Raw genomic sequence first — 20,205 nt, forward strand, 5'->3', positions numbered from 1 at the left:
CTCCGTCTGCCCCTTTTCTTTTGTTTACAATTTAGGGTTCAGCTTCAGTGTCTTGAAGGGCTGTTTTGCTGCAGGACCCCTGCACCCCCTAAGATGGTATCTCCCCCTTTTTTGCTTTTACCCGTCACTGCTGCCCTGCCCCTGTTTCCACCTTCCTCCCCCTTCCCTCTTAACCATCCCCAAGCATGGCCTGTCAGTGGTTCACAATCTAAATTTAAAACCTCAGCAGGGCCAACTGCTCCTCCAGCTACTCTGGGTTATTTTTCCCTGCTGAGTTTAGCTTTTTCGGACAGAGGCCCTCAGGCAGGAGGAGAGGTCTGTGGCCCTGCTTGAGGGAAACGGTGTGAGAGGAAGGGAAGAGGGGAAAGACAGTGGTGGGGGAACCCGCACAAGATCGGCTGGTCTGGCTCTCTGACGCCTTCACAAGAAGGAGTTAAAATCCACCCAACTTTGGGGTTTTACACAGAGAGGTCACTTTTTTCTGGATTTGAGAATTTGCATCAGGTGGAGATATCAGGATGGCAACCAACGCAGAGGCGGCGAAGCCGGTCATCATGAACGAGGAGGAACTGAAGAGGAAGCAAAGGGAGAAGCTTAAGAAGCTTCAGGCCACAGGGGGTAACCCTCGCCCTGCAAGATCCCTCTTCCTCTTCACCCTCAAAAATCCCTTCCGCAAGGCCTGCATCAACATTGTGGAATGGAAGTATCCTTCATAACTTGTATGAATGTACATTTGCTTTACTTACACTACTAATAATTATTTTACTCTTAATTATATAGTGTGTAACAATCTCAAGACATTATATAGTCATTATATCATGCGGTTGACAACACTTACAGCCAGGACAGAGATTCTTTCTGGGGGGCAGTGAATTATCAGCTGTGTTGTTCACCTGTGGTGAGCATGCTCAGGCCAAATCTCTGTCTGATCTGTGGTAAGTTGATCATTGAAGTGTAAAGACTCTTGTCATGTTCCTGGATTGTATAAAGGCTTGTCAAATCTTGATTTTTAACTGGAGCAAATTGGGATTAATCTATTTACATCTGGCAGACATTTAGTGATTTTAATTTCTTATAATCTTATGCATATCCATATACATATACATAAACAGTGGTGTCTTTAATGCAAATGATCTATAAGGACTCTTGACTGTGTTTATGAGTAGGGAGATTCATGCCTTTGGCCTCATGTCCATTCCTGAAACCATACGTTTCCTTCCAGAACACAACGAGTTAGCCATATCTATCTTGTGATGACAGCTTTATATCCAGCCATTGAAAGTGATTATATATAAACTTGACTATATTTTATGAGCCTGTAATGGTGTAAATAGTATTTAAAATCAATTTTACTTTATTTTTATGGACACATGTTTGGCCAGGACGTGTTGTTTACTTTTGAATGTTAATCACATTGGTATATGATTCTGTATAACTAGGTTTGGGTGCTGTAAGGAGTTCAAAATGACAGAAATCCTGTCACAGAAACCCCTTTAGTACTTTTTTAATTCTATTTATTTATTTATTTATTTATTTGGTTCTCACACACTAAAATTAAAATTAACATTGAAAATTACAAGCAAACATCTTTCCTAATGAGCACTGCATGTTTAAATGGTTTGTCATATTCTTGGGCTCTGCAGCTGTCTCACGACATCACAGAGAGACATGATGCTGACCTGGCAGGGGAATCCTCTTGCAGAGCCCCCTGTGGACGAGAATGAGGCAGCACAACGGACTGGATTACATTTACTGTAGCAGCTTTGCCGGCTACCCAATGGGCAGTTTTAGGGATGATGTTTCAGGCAGGATTTAAAGCCAGTGATTAGTGCTGCAGAGCTGCTAGATTTGATTTGTTACCCTGTATAAAAATAATAAATAACAGAATTACCACAGATTAATAAACTTTCCATTTATAAACTTCAATCATTCTTTCATATCTCATTCACTCTGATTGGGAAATTATTTTCCATATCGTTTATAAATCTAAGCTGATAATAATTTGGGGGCTCTACACCTTGTGTTATGATCCTGAGTTTTTCCATCCAGAACCTTTGAGATCATCATCTTATTAACCATCTTTGCTAACTGTGTGGCTTTGGCTGTGTTCCTGCCCATGCCTGAAGAGGACAGCAATAATACCAACTCAAATTTGGTAAGTTTTAAAATAAATCCCTTTCCTTGATTTATAATAGATGACTATGTGAGAATCTTTGGTTTAATGGATGAAGGTTATTTTTGTCCAGAATTTTTCCATGACCAATGAATATGACTTTGTTGCAGTGTTGATCGAACTAATATTGTCATTTTAATTTGCTGAGAAATACCAGGGCTTTGAGCCAGTAAAGTGTGATATTTCATAGCTGAAGCTTTTCAGCTGTTCATTGGTCTGAGTGCCAAGCCCAATTTAAATAACTCCAGACACAACTCATTTCTTTATTTGGAGTCCCATCTGTGCAGCAGATGAACAGTCATCAAACAATCTTTCGATGCGCTCATCCTTCCACAATGATCTTCTTATCCGTTACTGATTACTAGTTGGTAAAGATGTAATAGTTCAAATGTCTGAGAATGAATCACCAATATGTAGAACATGTAGTAAACAGATTTTCTCACCTGTATGGATAAGTTTGCTGAATAATCCTTTATTGGGAACTCATTGAAATACTTGGAATATTCGATTTTCAACAATAGAAAAGAGTGTTATTATAATATTGGAGGATGTTACTTGGATTTTTTTCTAAAATAACAAAAGTTATACAGTAGTGAGTGGTCACTACTAACATTTTTTTTTATTTTCTACTTTTTATGCTGAGGACTGATCTCAGTTAAGTGGCTGGGATGTAGCCTGATCTTTGCTGATTGGTGTGAAGAACTTAGCGTGGTTCTATGATTTTGTGGTCTTTTTGTATGTCCAACGAAGTGCACAAATATGGTCCTTGGTCCAATAAAGGGACAACAGCATTTGGTTCCAAAAAAGTTATGGATATGTTGTTTTTTTATTCTGCTTTAAAATCTAAGCAGTGAGGGCTTTTCCACCTCCTCTCAAGCTGTCCGTCTCATTTTAAAGAAGAGTAAACAAGCTGGTGGCGGGTGTTTGACATTCAGTTTTTAAGTGTATCTTAAAAATATTGCATTTCAGAATCAGGTGTGCTTTCTCTGGTGAGACGCTGTGGGTGGTGTATTTTATGTTAGACTGCATAATATCAGGATAATGTAGGTTTGCATGTTTTATAAAAATGTCCACAAGATGTGCAGTCCAGCTCTGTGCTATTGGTACCCAAAAAAGTCATTTAAAATTTGTTGAACAAGAACTAAAATAAAATAAAATAAAATAAAATAAAATAAAATAAAACACTTTCATAATGTCAGTGAAAAAATAAGACATGAAATGTACGCTGGACGCTATTGTTAGCACATATAATTACACTGCACTACATTTGAATTATACTGCAAATGTAGAAGATCCCAAATTATTGTTGTTTCAGTTTTTAAAGTTATTAAGAAGTTTCAGCCATAGAGGCATTAAGGTTGCTAAGAAGAAAACTCGGTGGGAGAAGTTAGTGAAGGCTGTTGCCTATTGTGCATGAACTTTACACAACACATCTAAAGAGCTTCAGACTGACCTGAAGCAACGTGAAGTTATAGTTTCAGCTCCATATGCAGCAAACTTAACTAAGTATGGCTCCATGAGAGATGGCCAAGGTCAACACTACCACTGAACCAAAACCACTGATTAATAAAACATTCTTAAATAAGCCACAAACTTTGTCATAACTCTCTGTAAATAGATTAAACCAATGCAAGGCGCTTTGAGATTGCAGTAGTGTGTTTCTTCGGGAGGAAATGAGTTAGCTTGCAAAGCAGCCAGGCTGTCGTTAGATGTGTAAGATCACAAGAGAATCAATTTTGCTGGGCTCCAAGCCATCTGTCTGTGGCCAAAGCACAAAATATAAGGCCATCCAGCATCCTATACTTGTAGCTACATGTGACTACAAACAGCAATGACAGCTCCAATTTATTGATGGCTTCTGTGTGGTTCCCCTCAGTTAGACCAACTGGTTGTGGTTGGCATGTGACCTTATAAACAGATGTTTCCATTAGTTTTTAAACATTTTCCAAAGAGATTTTACAGGGTGTTTTCCCAATGTGGCGTGTTAGGTTAAAACGTGGAAAATCATATCCTTAGAGTTGCTGTGTCTGTTTTGCGTCCTCTGGTACTGGAGACATTGTTGTGTATTAGAGACATTATTGAGTCAGAGACATTTTAGAGCAAAATGTTACAGGCTTAAGGCGAAAGTCTTGGGTGTTCTAGTAGAAAAACAGTCCTAAAGACTTTTCAGAAGAACTAAAGTTTCATTGCAAAAAAGACCCGTGCAAACCTCGAGGAGCTTAAATTCAGTGGAGGAGCGGCAGAAAGTAATGCTTGGAGGTTGTTGTTCTTACCAAAGTTTCTGCAAGCAGATAGTGGTGAAATATGTCAATAACAGGGACTGTGGTATATATATTTTTCTTTTGTTTAGTAAACTAACTCTGACCATGTCTGCATATTTGATATTGTGTAGTATCTGTTACTGGGATGTAATCCAGGAAGTGGTGTTTAGTTTTGATCAGTTGCTTCACATTTTCAACACATAACAGTACAAACTGCTAGCCATTACCTCCGATTCTACATTATTCCTATAAACTCCACGTATTGGAAGGTGAAGATTTATCTACTTTTGTTGATACACATTGATTTTGCTTGCTGCCAATCAAAATTATCAGGTACCCAAATTGGACCTCTTTCCTTTGCTTTGGCTCACTCAGCCTCGTTCCAAAACCTTCTCACTTCTTACTGCCATTCCTCAGAGGTGAAAAATGTAAGAAGAGATGGTCCAACCTCATGTTGCTGTCAGATGTAGGGCAGCCAAGATGGTGTCACAAGCGTCCACAAATGATGCCTCGTGTAACCGCACTCATATACTTCAAATTATGATGGGTTGTAACATTGACACACTTCAGTGTAGAAGCGCACCTAACCTTGTTTTTCTGATCGATTCGAGTCTGAATGTTTATGTTTTGTTGGTGGATGTGAGTTTGGTCTTTAAGGTTTTAACTGGTTGGATCAACAAGATTGGTGAGCTGTAATGTTAAAAAGAAAGAAAAAAAGAGAAACAGCATGGTGCATTGGGAATGAACTTGCTGTTTTGAAGCTTTATGATGCTGTAATCATATTAATGTCAATCTGAAGAAAATTAAACTGTGTTTGTCTTATATGTTGACAGTAGTGATTAAAAACACACATGCTTTTGTTCAACTAGCCTGACATTTAATTTCTTTAAGGTTCTTATCAAAACAAGGTGGTTCAAAAGTTTATTTGCAAAGTGAGTTATTACATGCGTTTAAATTTCCTGAGGCCATGTTTGATTTGCAGGAACATTATACTACATGCCACAAAACAGGATGAATATGTTAGACAACCAGGAACTGTGTTGTTATTAGCCCTTGAAAGTGCTTCAGTATGTAATTCAACACATCCTGAAATCCAGTCTTTGCTGACCTCCAGTGGTTTAACTTTTCATCAGAACACACAACATTACCACAAGACAAATGGAGACAGCAACAAGAAATAAAGAGCAAACAAGATTTCAGTTTCCTTTTGAAGGACTGCAATGAGGTGTAATCTTTTATTATCTGATGTGTTTGATCTGCATGTCTTACCACAGGAAAGTCTGGAGTATATCTTCCTGATCATCTTCACTTTAGAGTGCTTTTTGAAGATTGTGGCGTATGGGCTCGTGTTCCATGAAGGGGCCTATTTACGGAACTGTTGGAACATATTGGACTTTGTCATCGTCTTCATGGGGTAAGATGACCTTAGAGCTGCAGCTGTATAGCTCTTTTGCCAAAGGACACAGCCACATTTTGAATTATTAGTTTCAAGAGTTAAAAATGTAAAAGAAAAAAACAACTGTATTTGGTTCTTCTGAATGCAACTTTCACCAAAGCTTATTTTGTTTCAAGGCAACAGTTTTGCAATGTTAACTATTCATGGCTTAATTGTTTTATTCTGCAGCCTCTTCACATTTGCTTTGGATACCATAAATAAGATAGCAGGAGTGCCAATGGAGAAGGGTGGGGGGTTTGACATGAAAGCACTGAGAGCCTTCAGAGTACTGAGGCCCCTTCGTCTTGTTTCTGGAGTCCCCAGTAAGAGCCTGTTTATTAATCTACATATGCTGCATACAGACCCTGCTTCTGTGTAATACTCTTTGATTTGTCTGAATTTACAATACTTTACATTATCTGTGAGGAAACAGTGCTGAGATCTTGTGGTGCTCCCTCTCAGGCCTGCAGGTGGTGATGAACTCCATCCTCAAAGCAATGTTGCCTCTGTTGCACATTGCCCTGCTGGTCTTCTTACTGGTCACTATCTATGCCATTATGGGACTGGAACTCTTTAAATGCAAAATGCATAAGACGTGCTACTACACAGGCACAGGTTCATATTAAAATTACAATATAAAAACTTGAGTGTGTAAGTTAAGATGCTTTAAACTGATCTCTTTTTCTTCCTCTACAGATATCTATGCAGCAGCAGAAGGTGAGTTGCCTGCTCCATGTGCTCAGGCAGGCAATGGTCGGCGCTGTATTATCAACGGGTCTGAGTGTCGACCTGGTTGGGAGGGTCCCAACAATGGTATCACACACTTTGATAACATTGGCTTTGCCATGTTGACTATATACCAGTGTATCACCATGGAGGGATGGACCAAAGTGCTGTACTGGGTCAGTGATTTAATCCTGGGATTATTGTGATGTTCACTACGACATTTTCACACTGTCATCATTTTAGATGTTTGTTTAGATTTTAATCATTTTTTGACTGAATTGAGTTGTCTCTCAGGTCAATGATGCCATAGGGAATGAATGGCCATGGCTTTACTTTGTCCCTCTTATTCTACTGGGCTCCTTCTTTGTGCTCAACCTAGTGCTGGGTGTTCTCAGTGGGTAAGGCAGTTGTTGTTCATTATACTCTCATTTGTGTATGTTTGGCTCTTTTTTTTTTTTAACTCTTCTGTTATTTGGTTCCACACAGAGAGTTTACCAAAGAGCGCGAGAAAGCCAGATCACGGGGAGAGTACCAGAAGCTGCGAGAGCGTCAGCAGCTGGATGAAGACCTCCATGGCTACATGGAGTGGATCACCCACGCTGAAGTCCTGGATGCTGACAGAGAGGGCAAAGGTCAGCTCTACAAACTACCTCAGCATTCATGTTACTGTAGAGAAAGTTAAACTTTAACTGTCATTATCACATCAGGTCTCCTGCCTCTGACCAGTGGAGATTCTGACACAGATAGCCTGTATGACATGGAAGGCAAGAGCCGTATCATTTACTACTAGTGAGTCTCCTGTTCTGCAAGGGTAGTAATGCCAGCATGCAATATTCATGGCCACCTGGCACAGTAACCTGGGGTTATTTTTGTGTTTAGCCGCCTGGCCCGTCGCTGGAACCGTTTCTTCAGGATGAAGTGCCTGGTGCATGTGAAAACTAAGACTTTTTACTGGGTGGTGATGTTCCTCGTCTTACTCAACACTCTGACCATAGCCACAGAGTACCACCACCAGCCTGGCTGGCTGACCTCCCTGCAAGGTGGTTGATGTTTTCTTTTTCTTTTTTCCCCCATTTAGCCTCTTCTCATAAATGTTATTATTCCCAGTGAGAATAACCGGCCTTACTTCTTTTTTAACTCAACAGATGTGGCTAGCCGTGTTCTCCTGGTGCTGTTTGTCATCGAGATGTTTATAAAGATGTATGCTCTTGGACCCAGAGCATATTTCATGTCTCTGTTTAACCGGTTCGACTTCTTTGTGGTGCTTTGTGGTATCCTGGAGATGATCATGTTGTCAGCCGGGGCTGTCTCTCCCCTCGGTTTCTCCGTGCTCAGGTGTATCCGGCTGCTGAGGATACTCAAAGTCACAAAGTGAGTCTACTCCCTTTACATGATCGTGTTGGACTAGTTGTAACTGATGTGGTTTAAATGATCATCTTTTAACTGTTTTTCAGGTACTGGAAGTCTCTAAGCAATCTTGTAGCCTCTCTCCTCAATTCTGTTCGCTCCATTGCCTCGTTGCTCCTCCTCCTCTTCCTCTTTATAGTCATCTTCTCACTTCTTGGAATGCAGGTGTTTGGGGGGAAGTTCAACTTTAATGACCACCGACCTCGTCGTAGTAATTTTGACAACTTCCCTCAGGCCCTGATCAGTGTATTTCAGGTGAGAAAAGACTCCTATAAATAGATGTTTAAACCATGTTTGTTGATAAGTTCCTGATAAGTTCCCTGATTTTAAATTAGATTTAGATAAGCTATAGTCTTATATTCACCTAATTTCTCATAGCAGCTGTAATCCAACATATTCATGCTTGCCAGTAATTACTAATCTAGTTCCTTCTTAACTCAGATCCTCACAGGAGAGGAATGGACCAACATCATGTATAATGGCATCATGGCCTATGGAGGGCCCGTTATACCTGGCATCCTGGTTTCCATCTACTTTATCATCCTTTTTGTTTGTGGAAACTGTATCCTTCGCAGTATTTACAAATGGCTTCTTGATTAAAAAATAAATTGCTGCAATGATGTCAAAAACTGAGGTTCTTGTTGCCTGAGTTTTATACAACCAGATATCCTTCTCAATGTCTTCCTGGCCATCGCCGTGGACAACCTTGCTGAGGCTGAGAGTCTGACTTCAGCTCAGAAAGAGAAAGCAGAGGAGAAGTTGAGGAAGAAGCTACTGAGGTTAATAAAAAAAAGCCTTTGATACAAGTTAGAAGGAATGATCTGTCCATCCATTGCTGTTTGTTTGTTTGGTTTTTTTTCTAATCCTTTTCAATTTTATCATCCAGATCCAAAATGCCTGAGAAGACTGATGAGGAAAGGGAGAGGATAGCAAAGAAACTGGCAGAGCAGAGGGCCAAGATAGAGGGCATGCCAACCACAGCCAAGGTCAGTGTTGTGTGTGGCATTATATTACATGTTATGGAGCTGAATTATCTTTGAAACATATATATGATTATTTTTTCCAGCTCAAAGTCGATGAATTTGAGTCCAATGTCAATGAAGTGAAAGACCCATTTCCACCTGATGATTTCCCAGGTAACAAAAAGAACAAAAAACATGTTTATATTTACAGCGATGCAGTTGTCACAGATGGAGGTCATTAATGGCAGGAATGGGTATTGCTTTACACTGGCTGTCTTGTGTTGCAGTGCCAGTATAGCCACCCATCATCAGTATTAGACTCAGCCAATTCCTTGAGTTGTACATAGAGAAGTCTAAAGCTATTTTCACATTAGGAGGTTCATATAAAGCCTGTGAAATTATTCACCCTGGACTTTGATTTTTGGTTGGATGCCCCCATTAAATGCATTTTTAGTAAGATGCACAATTTTGAGTCTGTTTTTCTGCATCGCAGGTGATGATGAGGAGGAAGAGCCAGAAATCCCAATCAGCCCTCGGCCCCGACCCATGGCGGACCTGCAGCTGAAGGAAGAAGCAGTTCCATTGCCTGAAGCCAGCTCCTTTTTCATTTTTGGACCCCAGAACAAGTAGGACTTTGACAGTCATCTTGCACAACACAGTTGAGAAGATCCATATATATTCTGTTAAATGTGGCCATAAATAAAAATTTTTGTGCTTGTGTGTGCTTACACCTGTCTGTTCTGTGGTTTTAGGTTCCGTAAGCTCTGCTACAAGATCATCAATGCTTCATCCTTCACCAACTTAATCCTCCTGTTTATCCTGCTCTCCTCCATCTCACTGGCTGCTGAGGACCCCATCGATCCAAAGTCCTACAGAAACCAGGTGACATCCAGGTTTACCTCAACATATTCAACATGAACTATTTTAAAGAAGGCCAAACTTACAACTTTTTTCTGATCCTCTTTTAAGATCTTGGCTTATGCTGACATTGTCTTCACAACTGTGTTCACCATTGAGATCGTACTGAAGGTAGAATCAACTACAGATAATGTGCTGTACATTATTTAATACTTCATTTGTTTTTCTGTGCCTAAAGCAAATATAACAGCTTTACAAACGTCACATTTCAGTGATCCTAGGGGAAATGTCAGTAGAAATATGTACACATTTCCAACAATACAAGTGAAGCCAACAATTTTTTATCATTGTTAATTAACAAGCTTTATATCTGATCAAATAATTAACTCCACCAAGGCTGAGGTCATGTGTTTTGGGGGTGATCCAGATCACCGCCTGGATCCAAGAATTCAGTTTCAGTCTCATTGTGTTTAACTGCACTATGTCACTGACAGATGACGGTGTACGGAGCATTCATGCACGAGGGTTCTTTCTGTCGTAACTCTTTCAACATCCTGGATCTGATTGTGGTCGGAGTGTCTCTCCTGTCCATGGGAATGGAGTGAGTTTACATTTTAACATTCTTTAAATAGACAGAGAATCTCACCAGTATTGCTTTTCCTGGATTACACCTTTTGTCATTTTAAGGCATACAGCTCCAGACTGCTCTTGGTAATGTGTTGTCTGCAGATCCAGTGCTATCTCTGTGGTGAAGATTCTCAGGGTGCTGAGGGTGCTGAGGCCTCTCAGAGCCATCAACAGAGCCAAAGGACTAAAGGTATAATGCACACTTTATCAACTCTCCTTGGGAAGTTTTCAGTGTTTCAGTTCATTTAATGAATTAATAGTAATACAATAGGTAAAATAAAAAGAAAAAAAAGCTAACAAAAGCACAGAAAAAGTCCTCATTCTGCTGAAAAATGACCCATGTAACTGCTTTATGATAAAATATTACATCATTGGATTGATTTGCTGTTCTCATATTAATATATTTAGGGTTAATATCCTTTTCTTCTTGTAGGTAGTTGATTTGTAGAAAAGTTAGAATATCAAGTGAGTCAGATCCTCCCTGAAGTGAAACAAGTTTGTTGGAAGGAAAAAACATGAACAAATAAAGAACAAAAGAAGATCAAACATAATTTTCTCTTATGTTCATTTATTTTATTTATTTGTTTATTGTGAAATGTTGGAGCACTTCACCTCCTTCAGCCTGACAATCACATGTAAGTTTAACCATGTGAGAAGTTCATGACAAATACTGGAGTACTAGACTTCTGAAATATGACAACAAATTCCAAATACACATTTTATAAATATATATATATATATATATATAAAAAACAACATATTTTCCAATGTTTTATTTTTTAAACCATCTGAAAATGAATAAGTTGTTAAAGCTGTGGGAAAGTCAGTTGTGTTCTTACATGTGATACTTCAAACAGAATTCCCTCTGGTTTAACAAACTCGATTTTATTCTCTCTGTTTATTGACTATTGTGTAACTTTTTTACAGCATGTGGTCCAGTGTGTGTTCGTGGCCATCAAAACAATCGGCAACATCGTTCTGGTCACCATGCTGCTGAATTTCATGTTTGCATGCATAGGAGTTCAGCTCTTCAAGGTAGTATTTCTAATTTAATTTCATTTTTATTATTAATGTTTATGTTTAATTTTAAATTTATTTCTATTTTGTTTTGTTTTTTAATTTTATGTTATGTTCTAATATCTTTTCACCATCTTATGATGCTGTCAAGGTCATATTTCCATTTAATCCTGATCAATATAAGCCTTACTGCTTGTGTCTCAAATGTGTGACGGATCTTTTCTCTCTCAGGGTAAATTCTACAGCTGCACAGATGTGACCAAAATGACTGAAGAGGAATGCCAGTAAGTAACCCCCTCTCATATCATAAATTTCATTTGTTAGAGCTGTTATGCTATTTTAGAGTGAACACTCACCGTGCCTGTTCCCAGCGGATCCTTCTTGAAGCACATGGAGAACTCCCTGGAAGACACAGTGGTGGCTAAAAGAGAATGGGTCAACAGCGACTTCAACTTTGACAATGTGCTCAATGGGATGCTGGCTCTGTTCACTGTTTCCACATTTGAAGGCTGGCCAAAGTAGGCGTAGAATGTGTTTCCATTTGACAAATTACATTTTTGAATCCTTTCTTTTTGAGTCAGTAATTTGGACTCAATTTCATGACTTGTACAAATAATTGTAACTGAATCGCTGATCTTTGATGTAACCAACTCCATTTGTTTTCAGACTCTTATATAGAGCTATAGATTCAGCTGAAGAGGACCGGGGCCCAGTCTACAACAACCGTGTTGATGTGTCCATCTTCTTCATCATCTATATCATCCTCATAGCCTTCTTCATGATGAACATCTTTGTGGGTTTTGTTATAGTCACCTTCCAAGAGCAGGGTGAACAGGAGTATCAGAACTGTGAGCTGGACAAGAACCAGGTACGCTGACAGAGTTAGACCACTCCGAGTAAAATCTAAAACATCTAACGCTCATGTGAAATGACTAATTGTTATTCTTATATTCCACATGTCTTGTATGTCCAATCTGCCCTCAGCGTCAATGTGTGCAGTATGCTCTGAAGGCTCGCCCTCTGAGGTGCTATATTCCCAAAAACCCCAACCAGTACAGGGTCTGGTACATTGTCACCTCCTGCTATTTCGAGTACCTCATGTTCTTCCTAATTATGCTGAACACCTTGTGTCTGGGGATGCAGGTATGTAAATCACATTCTTGTTGCAAACCCTAAGAACTCCAAGATTGCACCTGGTATAATTAAAGTCTTGTCTGATTGTGTATTTCTAAATTTTTTGACCAGAATCACAGGGTTCAGTGTTAATCGAAGCGTCTACAGAATGGGAACTTAAAAAATTGAAACTGGTTTAAAATACTGAAATACCTTTTTACTGCAATCTCAGTTTTGATAGATGGAAACGTGTTGCTCACTGACCGTGGTGTTTCTAACTGTATGAAGTCATTTCCACTGCATACAGTTTTTAATTATAATAAATTATATTGATTTTATTTTTACATTTTGCTCACAGTAACAACATCAGATTGTCAGTTTTACCATTTTTATTTGAAATGTAATTTTCTTTCCTCTCTGAACAGCACTGCAACCAGTCGGACCATGTTACCAAGCTGTCAGACACTCTGAACTTGATCTTCACTGTGCTCTTCACGGTGGAGATGATACTCAAGCTCATGGCCTTCAAAGCAAAGGTAAGTAACCTAATTTTCTTTGTTGTCATGGTTACACACCCAGTCTCATTTCTGTATGTGTCAGTAAGCTGTATTTCTTTGTGTAGGGTTACTTTGGAGACCCCTGGAACGTCTTTGACTTCATTATTGTCATTGGCAGCGTTGTTGATGTCATCCTGAGTGAAGTCGATGTGAGTACTTTTTTTTTTTTTTTATCAAACCTAAAGAAACATATTTCAGATTGTCATTTTCAGATGCTGTTTAAGTCCCGTTTCTTGTCAACAATAGATATTCTCAGCCAGTAGGGTGATCAGGTTAGAGATGGCAGAATATACACTACTCACAAAAAGTTAGGGATATTTAACTTTCAGACGTAATTTATGGAAAATGAATAAAGCTTATCTTACACTGATATTACACTGCAAATGTAGGACATTTAAGTAGAATCATGCAGTGATAATTCCTTTATTTTAAACAATTTATTAAAAGAAAATGTAACAGTGGTGGCTTAACCATAAATATCAAAATGTTAATGTCTCAGTAACGTGTCATGTGTTTGGTGTTGTCTTGATCTGATGATGTCAAATGTAAACGGTATAATTAAATTAAGAGGACTGTTTAAATACAAGTTGTTATTGAACCAGAACAATTGGTCATTGATTCATGGTTCAGACATTTCTTTTGAATTTTTTTTGTAGTTAATCACCTTGTTAGAGAACAGCATGTTCACTTAAACATTGACCATATATACATGTGTGTTTTCAAATGAATTTCACCAGTAAAGTTTATAGCATGTTTGAGGTTCATCAAACAAAAAGCATAACATCCATAACTTTTGTGGGTAGTGTATTTATTCCCACCAAAAGTCATAGAGTTGTGGCCTAGCATCTGATTGGTTGCAGGTGAACTAGCTCACACAATGGAGATGTGTCCATTTTCTCCTCACTCCTCCACTTCCACTCGCCTCGCCTTGTGCAACTTATGACCCATCTCAATAACCAAAGAATAACACTGTTGTTAGTAAAATAAAATGTATGTTTTATGTGTGTAGTGCAAGCACTTAAAAGCACAATACCAGTTGAGGATTTATTTTTATGATACACATGGTTTAACTCAATGTTTTCTTTGGCCAGTGACATTTTTTCTGCCATTATTGCACTACATTGTCCTCATTGATTCATCCACAGAAAACTGCTGTTAAATCTTCATCCAAATATTATTTTACATATTTTTCTAGTCCCTTCTCTACAATTTAAAATTGTATCCCCATCAATCCATCTGTCTTCCATGCACCTCAATTCTCATGTGTCCACTCTCCACAGACCGCCCTGGCCTCCAGTGGAGGACTGTACTGTCACCCTAGCTGTGGTGTAAATATCTGCACTGCTGCATGAGCCTTGCTGTGTGAGCACTCCACTATGTTCTCTACTAAACAATAGGTGTACGCTACTGAATCGTGTGGTGCCCAACCTGATGGTGAAACATGTTTCTATCTTTCGTTGCATCGTACAGAAAGGCCTCGGGAGGCTTACCATTATGTGCAACAGTATGATTCATACTGTTTGCAAAAGGGCTACATCTCAACATTGTCTGTAATTACAGTGATGGCTTGATTGAAGAATGTTAGTCTTTGGCATTAGACGAAGTATATTTAGTTTATTTTGCATGGGTTACAAGATGCAGCTGTTCAGCACGTTTAACTTGGAAACTTTGTAATTCATTAAAAGTGAATATATGACTAATATTAACCTTTTTTTAATCAACCGGGACATGTTATAGCTACTGAATAAAGTTCCTATTATTAATGATATTAGTATCTTTAAATACAACACATTTACAACTTCTACTTTTGTGCAGGAGACAAATCCTATGCAAGAAATTGCGGTAAGTCTAAATTCTGCCAGCATTTAAATTTAAACACATTTTTTGTCTTTTCCCTTTTATTGATCAGTTTCTGTCTTTTTTGTCCACAGGCCTCTGAAAATGCCTCCGTTTCAATCACATTCTTCCGACTCTTCCGTGTAATGCGTCTGGTCAAACTCCTGAACCGATCAGAGGGGATTCGTAACCTGCTGTGGACCTTCATCAAGTCTTTCCAGGTCTTCATAATAATCATATTGTGGTCATTGTTTTTCCTTCTATTCTCCACTGTGTTTCTGAACAAGCTGTTTTCTGTCTGTAGGCTCTCCCACATGTAGCTCTGCTCATAGTGATGCTCTTCTTCATCTATGCTGTCATTGGGATGCAGGTATTTTGGGATAAAGTATTTATTCTGTGCTAGGCAGAATAGTCATGGGTTTAGATAATTGGCAGAAGAGTTTGACTTGTATTGTTATAACCTTCAGATCTTTGGGAAGGTAGCTTTAGTAGACGGCACCCAAGTCAACCGCAACAACAACTTCCAGACATTCCCTCAGGCTGTTCTGATGTTATTCCGGTGAGTATCTAAACCAGAATGTGGAGGTTTTTTTTTTTGTTGTTTTTTTTGTTTGTTTGTTTTTTTGGGTTTTTTTTGCAAGTTCAAAAACTGAGCCAAGACCTCACTGTTTATTGGTTGCTTCTTTGTCCAGATGTGCAACTGGAGAGGCCTGGCAGGAGGTTATGATGGCTTCAATGTATGGGAAGAAGTGTGACCCCAAGTCTGATTTCCTGCCAGGAGAAGAGTACACCTGCGGGTCCAACTTTGCTGTCTTCTACTTCCTCAGCTTCTACTGTATCTGTGCCTTCCTGGTGAGAAACAGCCACATGTTCATCACTCAATTATGAGTTACATCAACATTCAGATTTAGATTGTAAATTTAAATTTCCTTTAAAGTGATCATATTTTTTAAAAACTGGCCTCTTTATTCCAACCATTTCCAGATCCTCAACTTGTTTGTTGCTGTTATTATGGACAACTTTGATTACCTGACACGTGATTGGTCCCTTCTCGGCCCACACCATCTGGATGAGTTTAAGAAGATCTGGGCTGAATACGATCCTGAAGCCACGTGAGTATGAGCACCACAAGACATTTAATGTAGTTACACTTGATTTAAGGTGAAATTAAACTGAGTGCCTCTCATGATGAGCATAAATGCTTTCTCTAACAGGGGAAGAATTAAACATTTAGATGTGGTGACACTGCTGCGACGTATCCAGCCTCCACTGGGCTTTGGCAAGTTCTGTCCTCACCGGGCTGCTTGCAAGGTATCTAAAGCCATGTGTTAAATTTAAAGCTTCATGTTTGGTATGGTATGATCTAAATTGGTGTTTTGCTATTTTCTGTTCCTTTTGTAGCGCTTGGTTGGTATGAACATGCCTCTCAACAGTGATGGTACTGTCACCTTCAATGCCACCCTGTTTGCTCTGGTCAGGACTGCACTCAAAATTAAAACAGAAGGTACAGCAAATTAAAACCTGCCATAATCACAATAAATGACATTATGAGAAGCCTCTTTTACTTTTATGCACTTATTTTAATTCTGGAAAATGTTCTTGAATTGAATAGGTAATTTTGAGCAGGCCAATGAGGAGCTAAGAGCCATTATAAAACAAATCTGGAAACGCACCAGTATGAAACTGCTGGACCAGGTCATCCCACCAATAGGAGGTGGGTCTGTGACACTATGCTACATCTCACCTTTACAATATAATCCAACATTTCTCACACAGCTATGTGTCTTACAGATGATGAGGTGACTGTGGGAAAGTTCTACTCTACCTTCCTGCTCCAAGACCATTTCCGTAAGTTCATGAAGCGTCAGGAGGAGTACTACGGCTACCGGCCAACTAAGAAGAGTGCCTCAGGTCCAGAGATCCAGGTGAGCTGCGTATTGCATGATAGAAGTCAATAAGATATTGACTCATTAAGTGTTTAATGTATTTACCAGTTACAGCCCTATTTCTGTTTTACCTCTGTATTCATTTTTATTCTTTTTCTATCCTTATAAGTACTATGTACCTTTTCTCTCCGCATCCTCCACCTTTTTATAGGCAGGTTTAAGGAGTCTAGACGATGAAGCAGCTCCTGAGATGCACAGGGCCATTTCAGGAGACCTGCAGAACGAGGAAGAAATGGACCAAGCTATGGCAGGAGAAGAGACCATTTACCAGGTACAAAACCCTGCCATCAATGAAAACTTTCATTTGATTCCTCACACATTATTGGGCATAATTTCATTTGGGATTAAAGTCTCTCTATTTATTTATTTGTTTATTTAATAAAAGGAAATCTTTGGGAACGGATTCTTTTTGATTTTGCTAAATTCTTTCAAATGCCTGATAAATCCTCAGTACCAAGTTTAAAAGGGATGGCTGGCGATGGCGGGATGCAATGAAAACACACAGAGCTGTTTCTAAACTTGCATTTCCATTATATTTAGTAAATCAGTGACTTGTTTACGTGATTAGCAATGTGGGACTGTACTTGCACATCCACTTTATTTGCTTGGTACTTCCAGCGTTCGCACGGTCTCTTCGGTAACCGAGTAGAGTCCTTCTCTGACGAACCTGCCAACGCTCAAGCCCCCCAGATGACCAGCCAGCGACCCCTCCAGTTCTCAGAGAGCCAGCCTGAGTCTCCACCCAACTCTGCTGCCTTGGTTCCCAATACAGATTTTTTCCCCACAGCTTCACTTAAGAGCAACACTAACAACAACGCCTTTGCAGAGTGAGTCCACAAACTCCTCTCTGCTTTGACGCCATATGCTAGAAGTAGTTTTATTATTATACCTGATGAGTTGCTGTCATTTAGGTTTTCTTTTGAACGAGAAGGCAGTCCAGACGACTTTTACAATCCGTGCGAAGATGCAGAGCTAGGTAGGCTACAAGAAGACTGTGTCCACAAGACACTGGTATACTTGTAAATGCACCCTTACAAATATAAACCAAGATCTATACAACAGTACTCATTTTTAACTAATCCTGCTTGGAGAAAATCGTATGAGACTGAAATAAAAGACTAAAAGTGAAAGGATTTCTGTTTTGTCAATAAAATTTCATTCACACTTTTTCAGACATGAGACACTCATGGAACTTCACTGTGAGAACAGACAAAACACAGGTAATTATTATGGTGACGTATCCGGTGGATGTGGTAATAAAGAGTATATTTAATGCAAGAATTTGTCTCTTTTATGCAGTTCCCTTATGATCCTAACTATGAGGACAGCCAGAGTCTGAGCACTCATGAAGCAGCCAACCATCTAATCCGAGAGGTGAGTGTGGAAGCAACAATTTCAATACACACTAAGCAATTACTACTCGTTACTGATCAATGTCTCAGACTTGTATTCAGGTTAACTTGAGTTACCTTCTCTCTTGAACAAAAGTGAACACAGCTGAGGTTCAGTTTTAATATTTAAAGGATATATTTAAAAAAAAAAAAAAAAAACTATTTACAGCTTATAAACACTTGACTTAATCTGTTGATGTCATCCACTTGGGTTTCATGTAAGACTTTACAGATGAGAGCATAACATCTCTGGAATTGTTGACTAAATGCAGTTGTAAGACAAAATATGGATTTTTTTTTCTTCACTTGGAAGTGCTACATAGGAAAATGTAACGGTATATAAATAAGAACCCGGCTTGTTTTGTTTCTTTAGGCTCTTGAAAAGGGAGGTCTAGTCTCCTTGGCCAGAGACCCAGGCTTTGTCTCTGCAACTAAAAAGGAAATGGCCGATTCCTTGCACATCCCGGTTGCTGAAATGGAGGATGTAGCTCAGGGCATGCTCAAGGAACGCAGCATCCCCCCTGTCAAAAAGAGACGCCCTGTTCCAATCCCCCCCTCTGCCCCTGCTGTGGTTGCACAGGAAAAGAGCCAGCCTGATCCCGCTGTAAGGAGAAAGAAACGTCCAATTCCCACTATTCCCAAACAAAAGAAGCCAGACGAGGCAGACTCCGAAGTTTAGAGGCTGTTACTTGGGTTTACATGGTTAAAGTGAATTTTGACACTAGCAGGTGGCATCACCTCATGTCATAACTACCAAACTTGTCTTCCCTTCACAATCTCTATCTGTGAGCCTGACTCAAGGTCTAAAGACAGGTTGGATGGGGTTTTAAAAAAATGTCAAGTGTGGTTGGAACGTAGCCAAGGCAGAACAATATATCTGATGATGTAACATCCCTCAGCTTTATTGAACCAATAAAAACACTAATTTATCTAAAAGTTAACACACTGACGCACTTCTTTCTTTGTAGCAGTTGCTGAAGATATCCATTCCACTTTTGGTACAACCATGTGGGTGAGCAAAGTGTCTTATTTAAGCCTCGCTGAGGGAGGCAGGATGGTGACTGGTGACTAAAATGTCGATGGTGACACATTAAATACAGAAAGTAGGCTGCAGTGTAGTGCAGTATAGTGAGGACAGTGGTAGAAACTCCGCTTTGTGGAAAGTTTCTTTGCATTAAGGCAAAGAAAAGTAACACTTTGCTGGTCTCTGATGCTTACAAGGCAAGTTAATGGATTTTCAGGCTTACTAAGTTTTCTCTGCAAAGCATTGTTGTATGCAGCTGACAGAGAAAACATGAAAATTCATTTACCATTAAATAATTATCCAAAGATATAGTAGTAATAATTTTTTTGGCAAGTCTTTTTAACTCATATTGTAGTGAACAGTGGATGTTCATTCTACTGCTGCAGGTTTAATGTTTTTCTTTTACATAAATCTGTAATCTTTCTGTGTTGTGATCGGCTCATTGCATACCTGGAGTATGGTTGATTTAGCTTGAAAGCTCATTAAAGCCTATTATTTTATTCATAAATGCGTAGACATAGTTTTTGCACTTGTTACATGTTGCTTACAGGCCTCCCAGAGGGCTGGTATTCTTTTTTAGTGTCCTCTGATCTGCCTGTGTTTCACTGTCATAAAATAATGTTTCAAGTTTTGGGAGATTCTTCTAGTTCGACTCTCCTTTGCTCCTGAATCTGTAAAATTAAAGTTGATGTTACATTTGTGTAATGTAACACCACCATTGGGGAAAAAAATAAATAAAAAAATCCAAAACCTTATGTCTGTATTGGCTTTCTTTCTGAGTATAAACCAGCAGGACAGACCATGCTGCACAACAATCTGGAGGGTAACCAGCAAAGAAGCTCTTCAAAGAAAATAAAGCTGTTGCAGCTTCT

The 20,205-nt window shown here is 39.2% G+C and overlaps 1 protein-coding gene across 1 annotated transcript; it reads left to right on the top strand.

Annotated features, from left to right (window-relative positions):
* Nucleotides 1–294: 294 nt before the first annotated feature.
* On the top strand, nt 295–20,088 carry LOC121652035 (dihydropyridine-sensitive L-type skeletal muscle calcium channel subunit alpha-1-like). The gene is made up of 45 exons (XM_042004567.1): nt 295–703; nt 2,050–2,155; nt 5,709–5,848; nt 6,059–6,192; nt 6,332–6,484; nt 6,566–6,771; nt 6,890–6,993; nt 7,082–7,227; nt 7,303–7,384; nt 7,475–7,635; nt 7,741–7,966; nt 8,050–8,257; nt 8,444–8,564; nt 8,667–8,781; nt 8,889–8,988; nt 9,069–9,138; nt 9,458–9,590; nt 9,717–9,846; nt 9,934–9,993; nt 10,317–10,423; nt 10,552–10,639; nt 11,377–11,484; nt 11,698–11,750; nt 11,838–11,984; nt 12,133–12,334; nt 12,451–12,609; nt 13,005–13,115; nt 13,202–13,285; nt 14,417–14,464; nt 14,952–14,978; nt 15,068–15,193; nt 15,277–15,342; nt 15,440–15,531; nt 15,665–15,824; nt 15,957–16,084; nt 16,187–16,283; nt 16,374–16,476; nt 16,585–16,686; nt 16,764–16,897; nt 17,070–17,189; nt 17,537–17,745; nt 17,830–17,894; nt 18,092–18,138; nt 18,218–18,292; nt 18,683–20,088. The coding sequence occupies exons 1-45, from the start codon at nt 519–521 to the stop codon at nt 18,986–18,988; spliced, it is 5,544 nt and encodes a 1,847-aa protein (XP_041860501.1). The 5' UTR covers nt 295–518; the 3' UTR covers nt 18,989–20,088.
* Nucleotides 20,089–20,205: the final 117 nt, after the last annotated feature.

This window comes from Melanotaenia boesemani, chromosome 13, assembly GCF_017639745.1.
Source record: "Melanotaenia boesemani isolate fMelBoe1 chromosome 13, fMelBoe1.pri, whole genome shotgun sequence".
NCBI lineage: Eukaryota > Metazoa > Chordata > Actinopteri > Atheriniformes > Melanotaeniidae > Melanotaenia > Melanotaenia boesemani.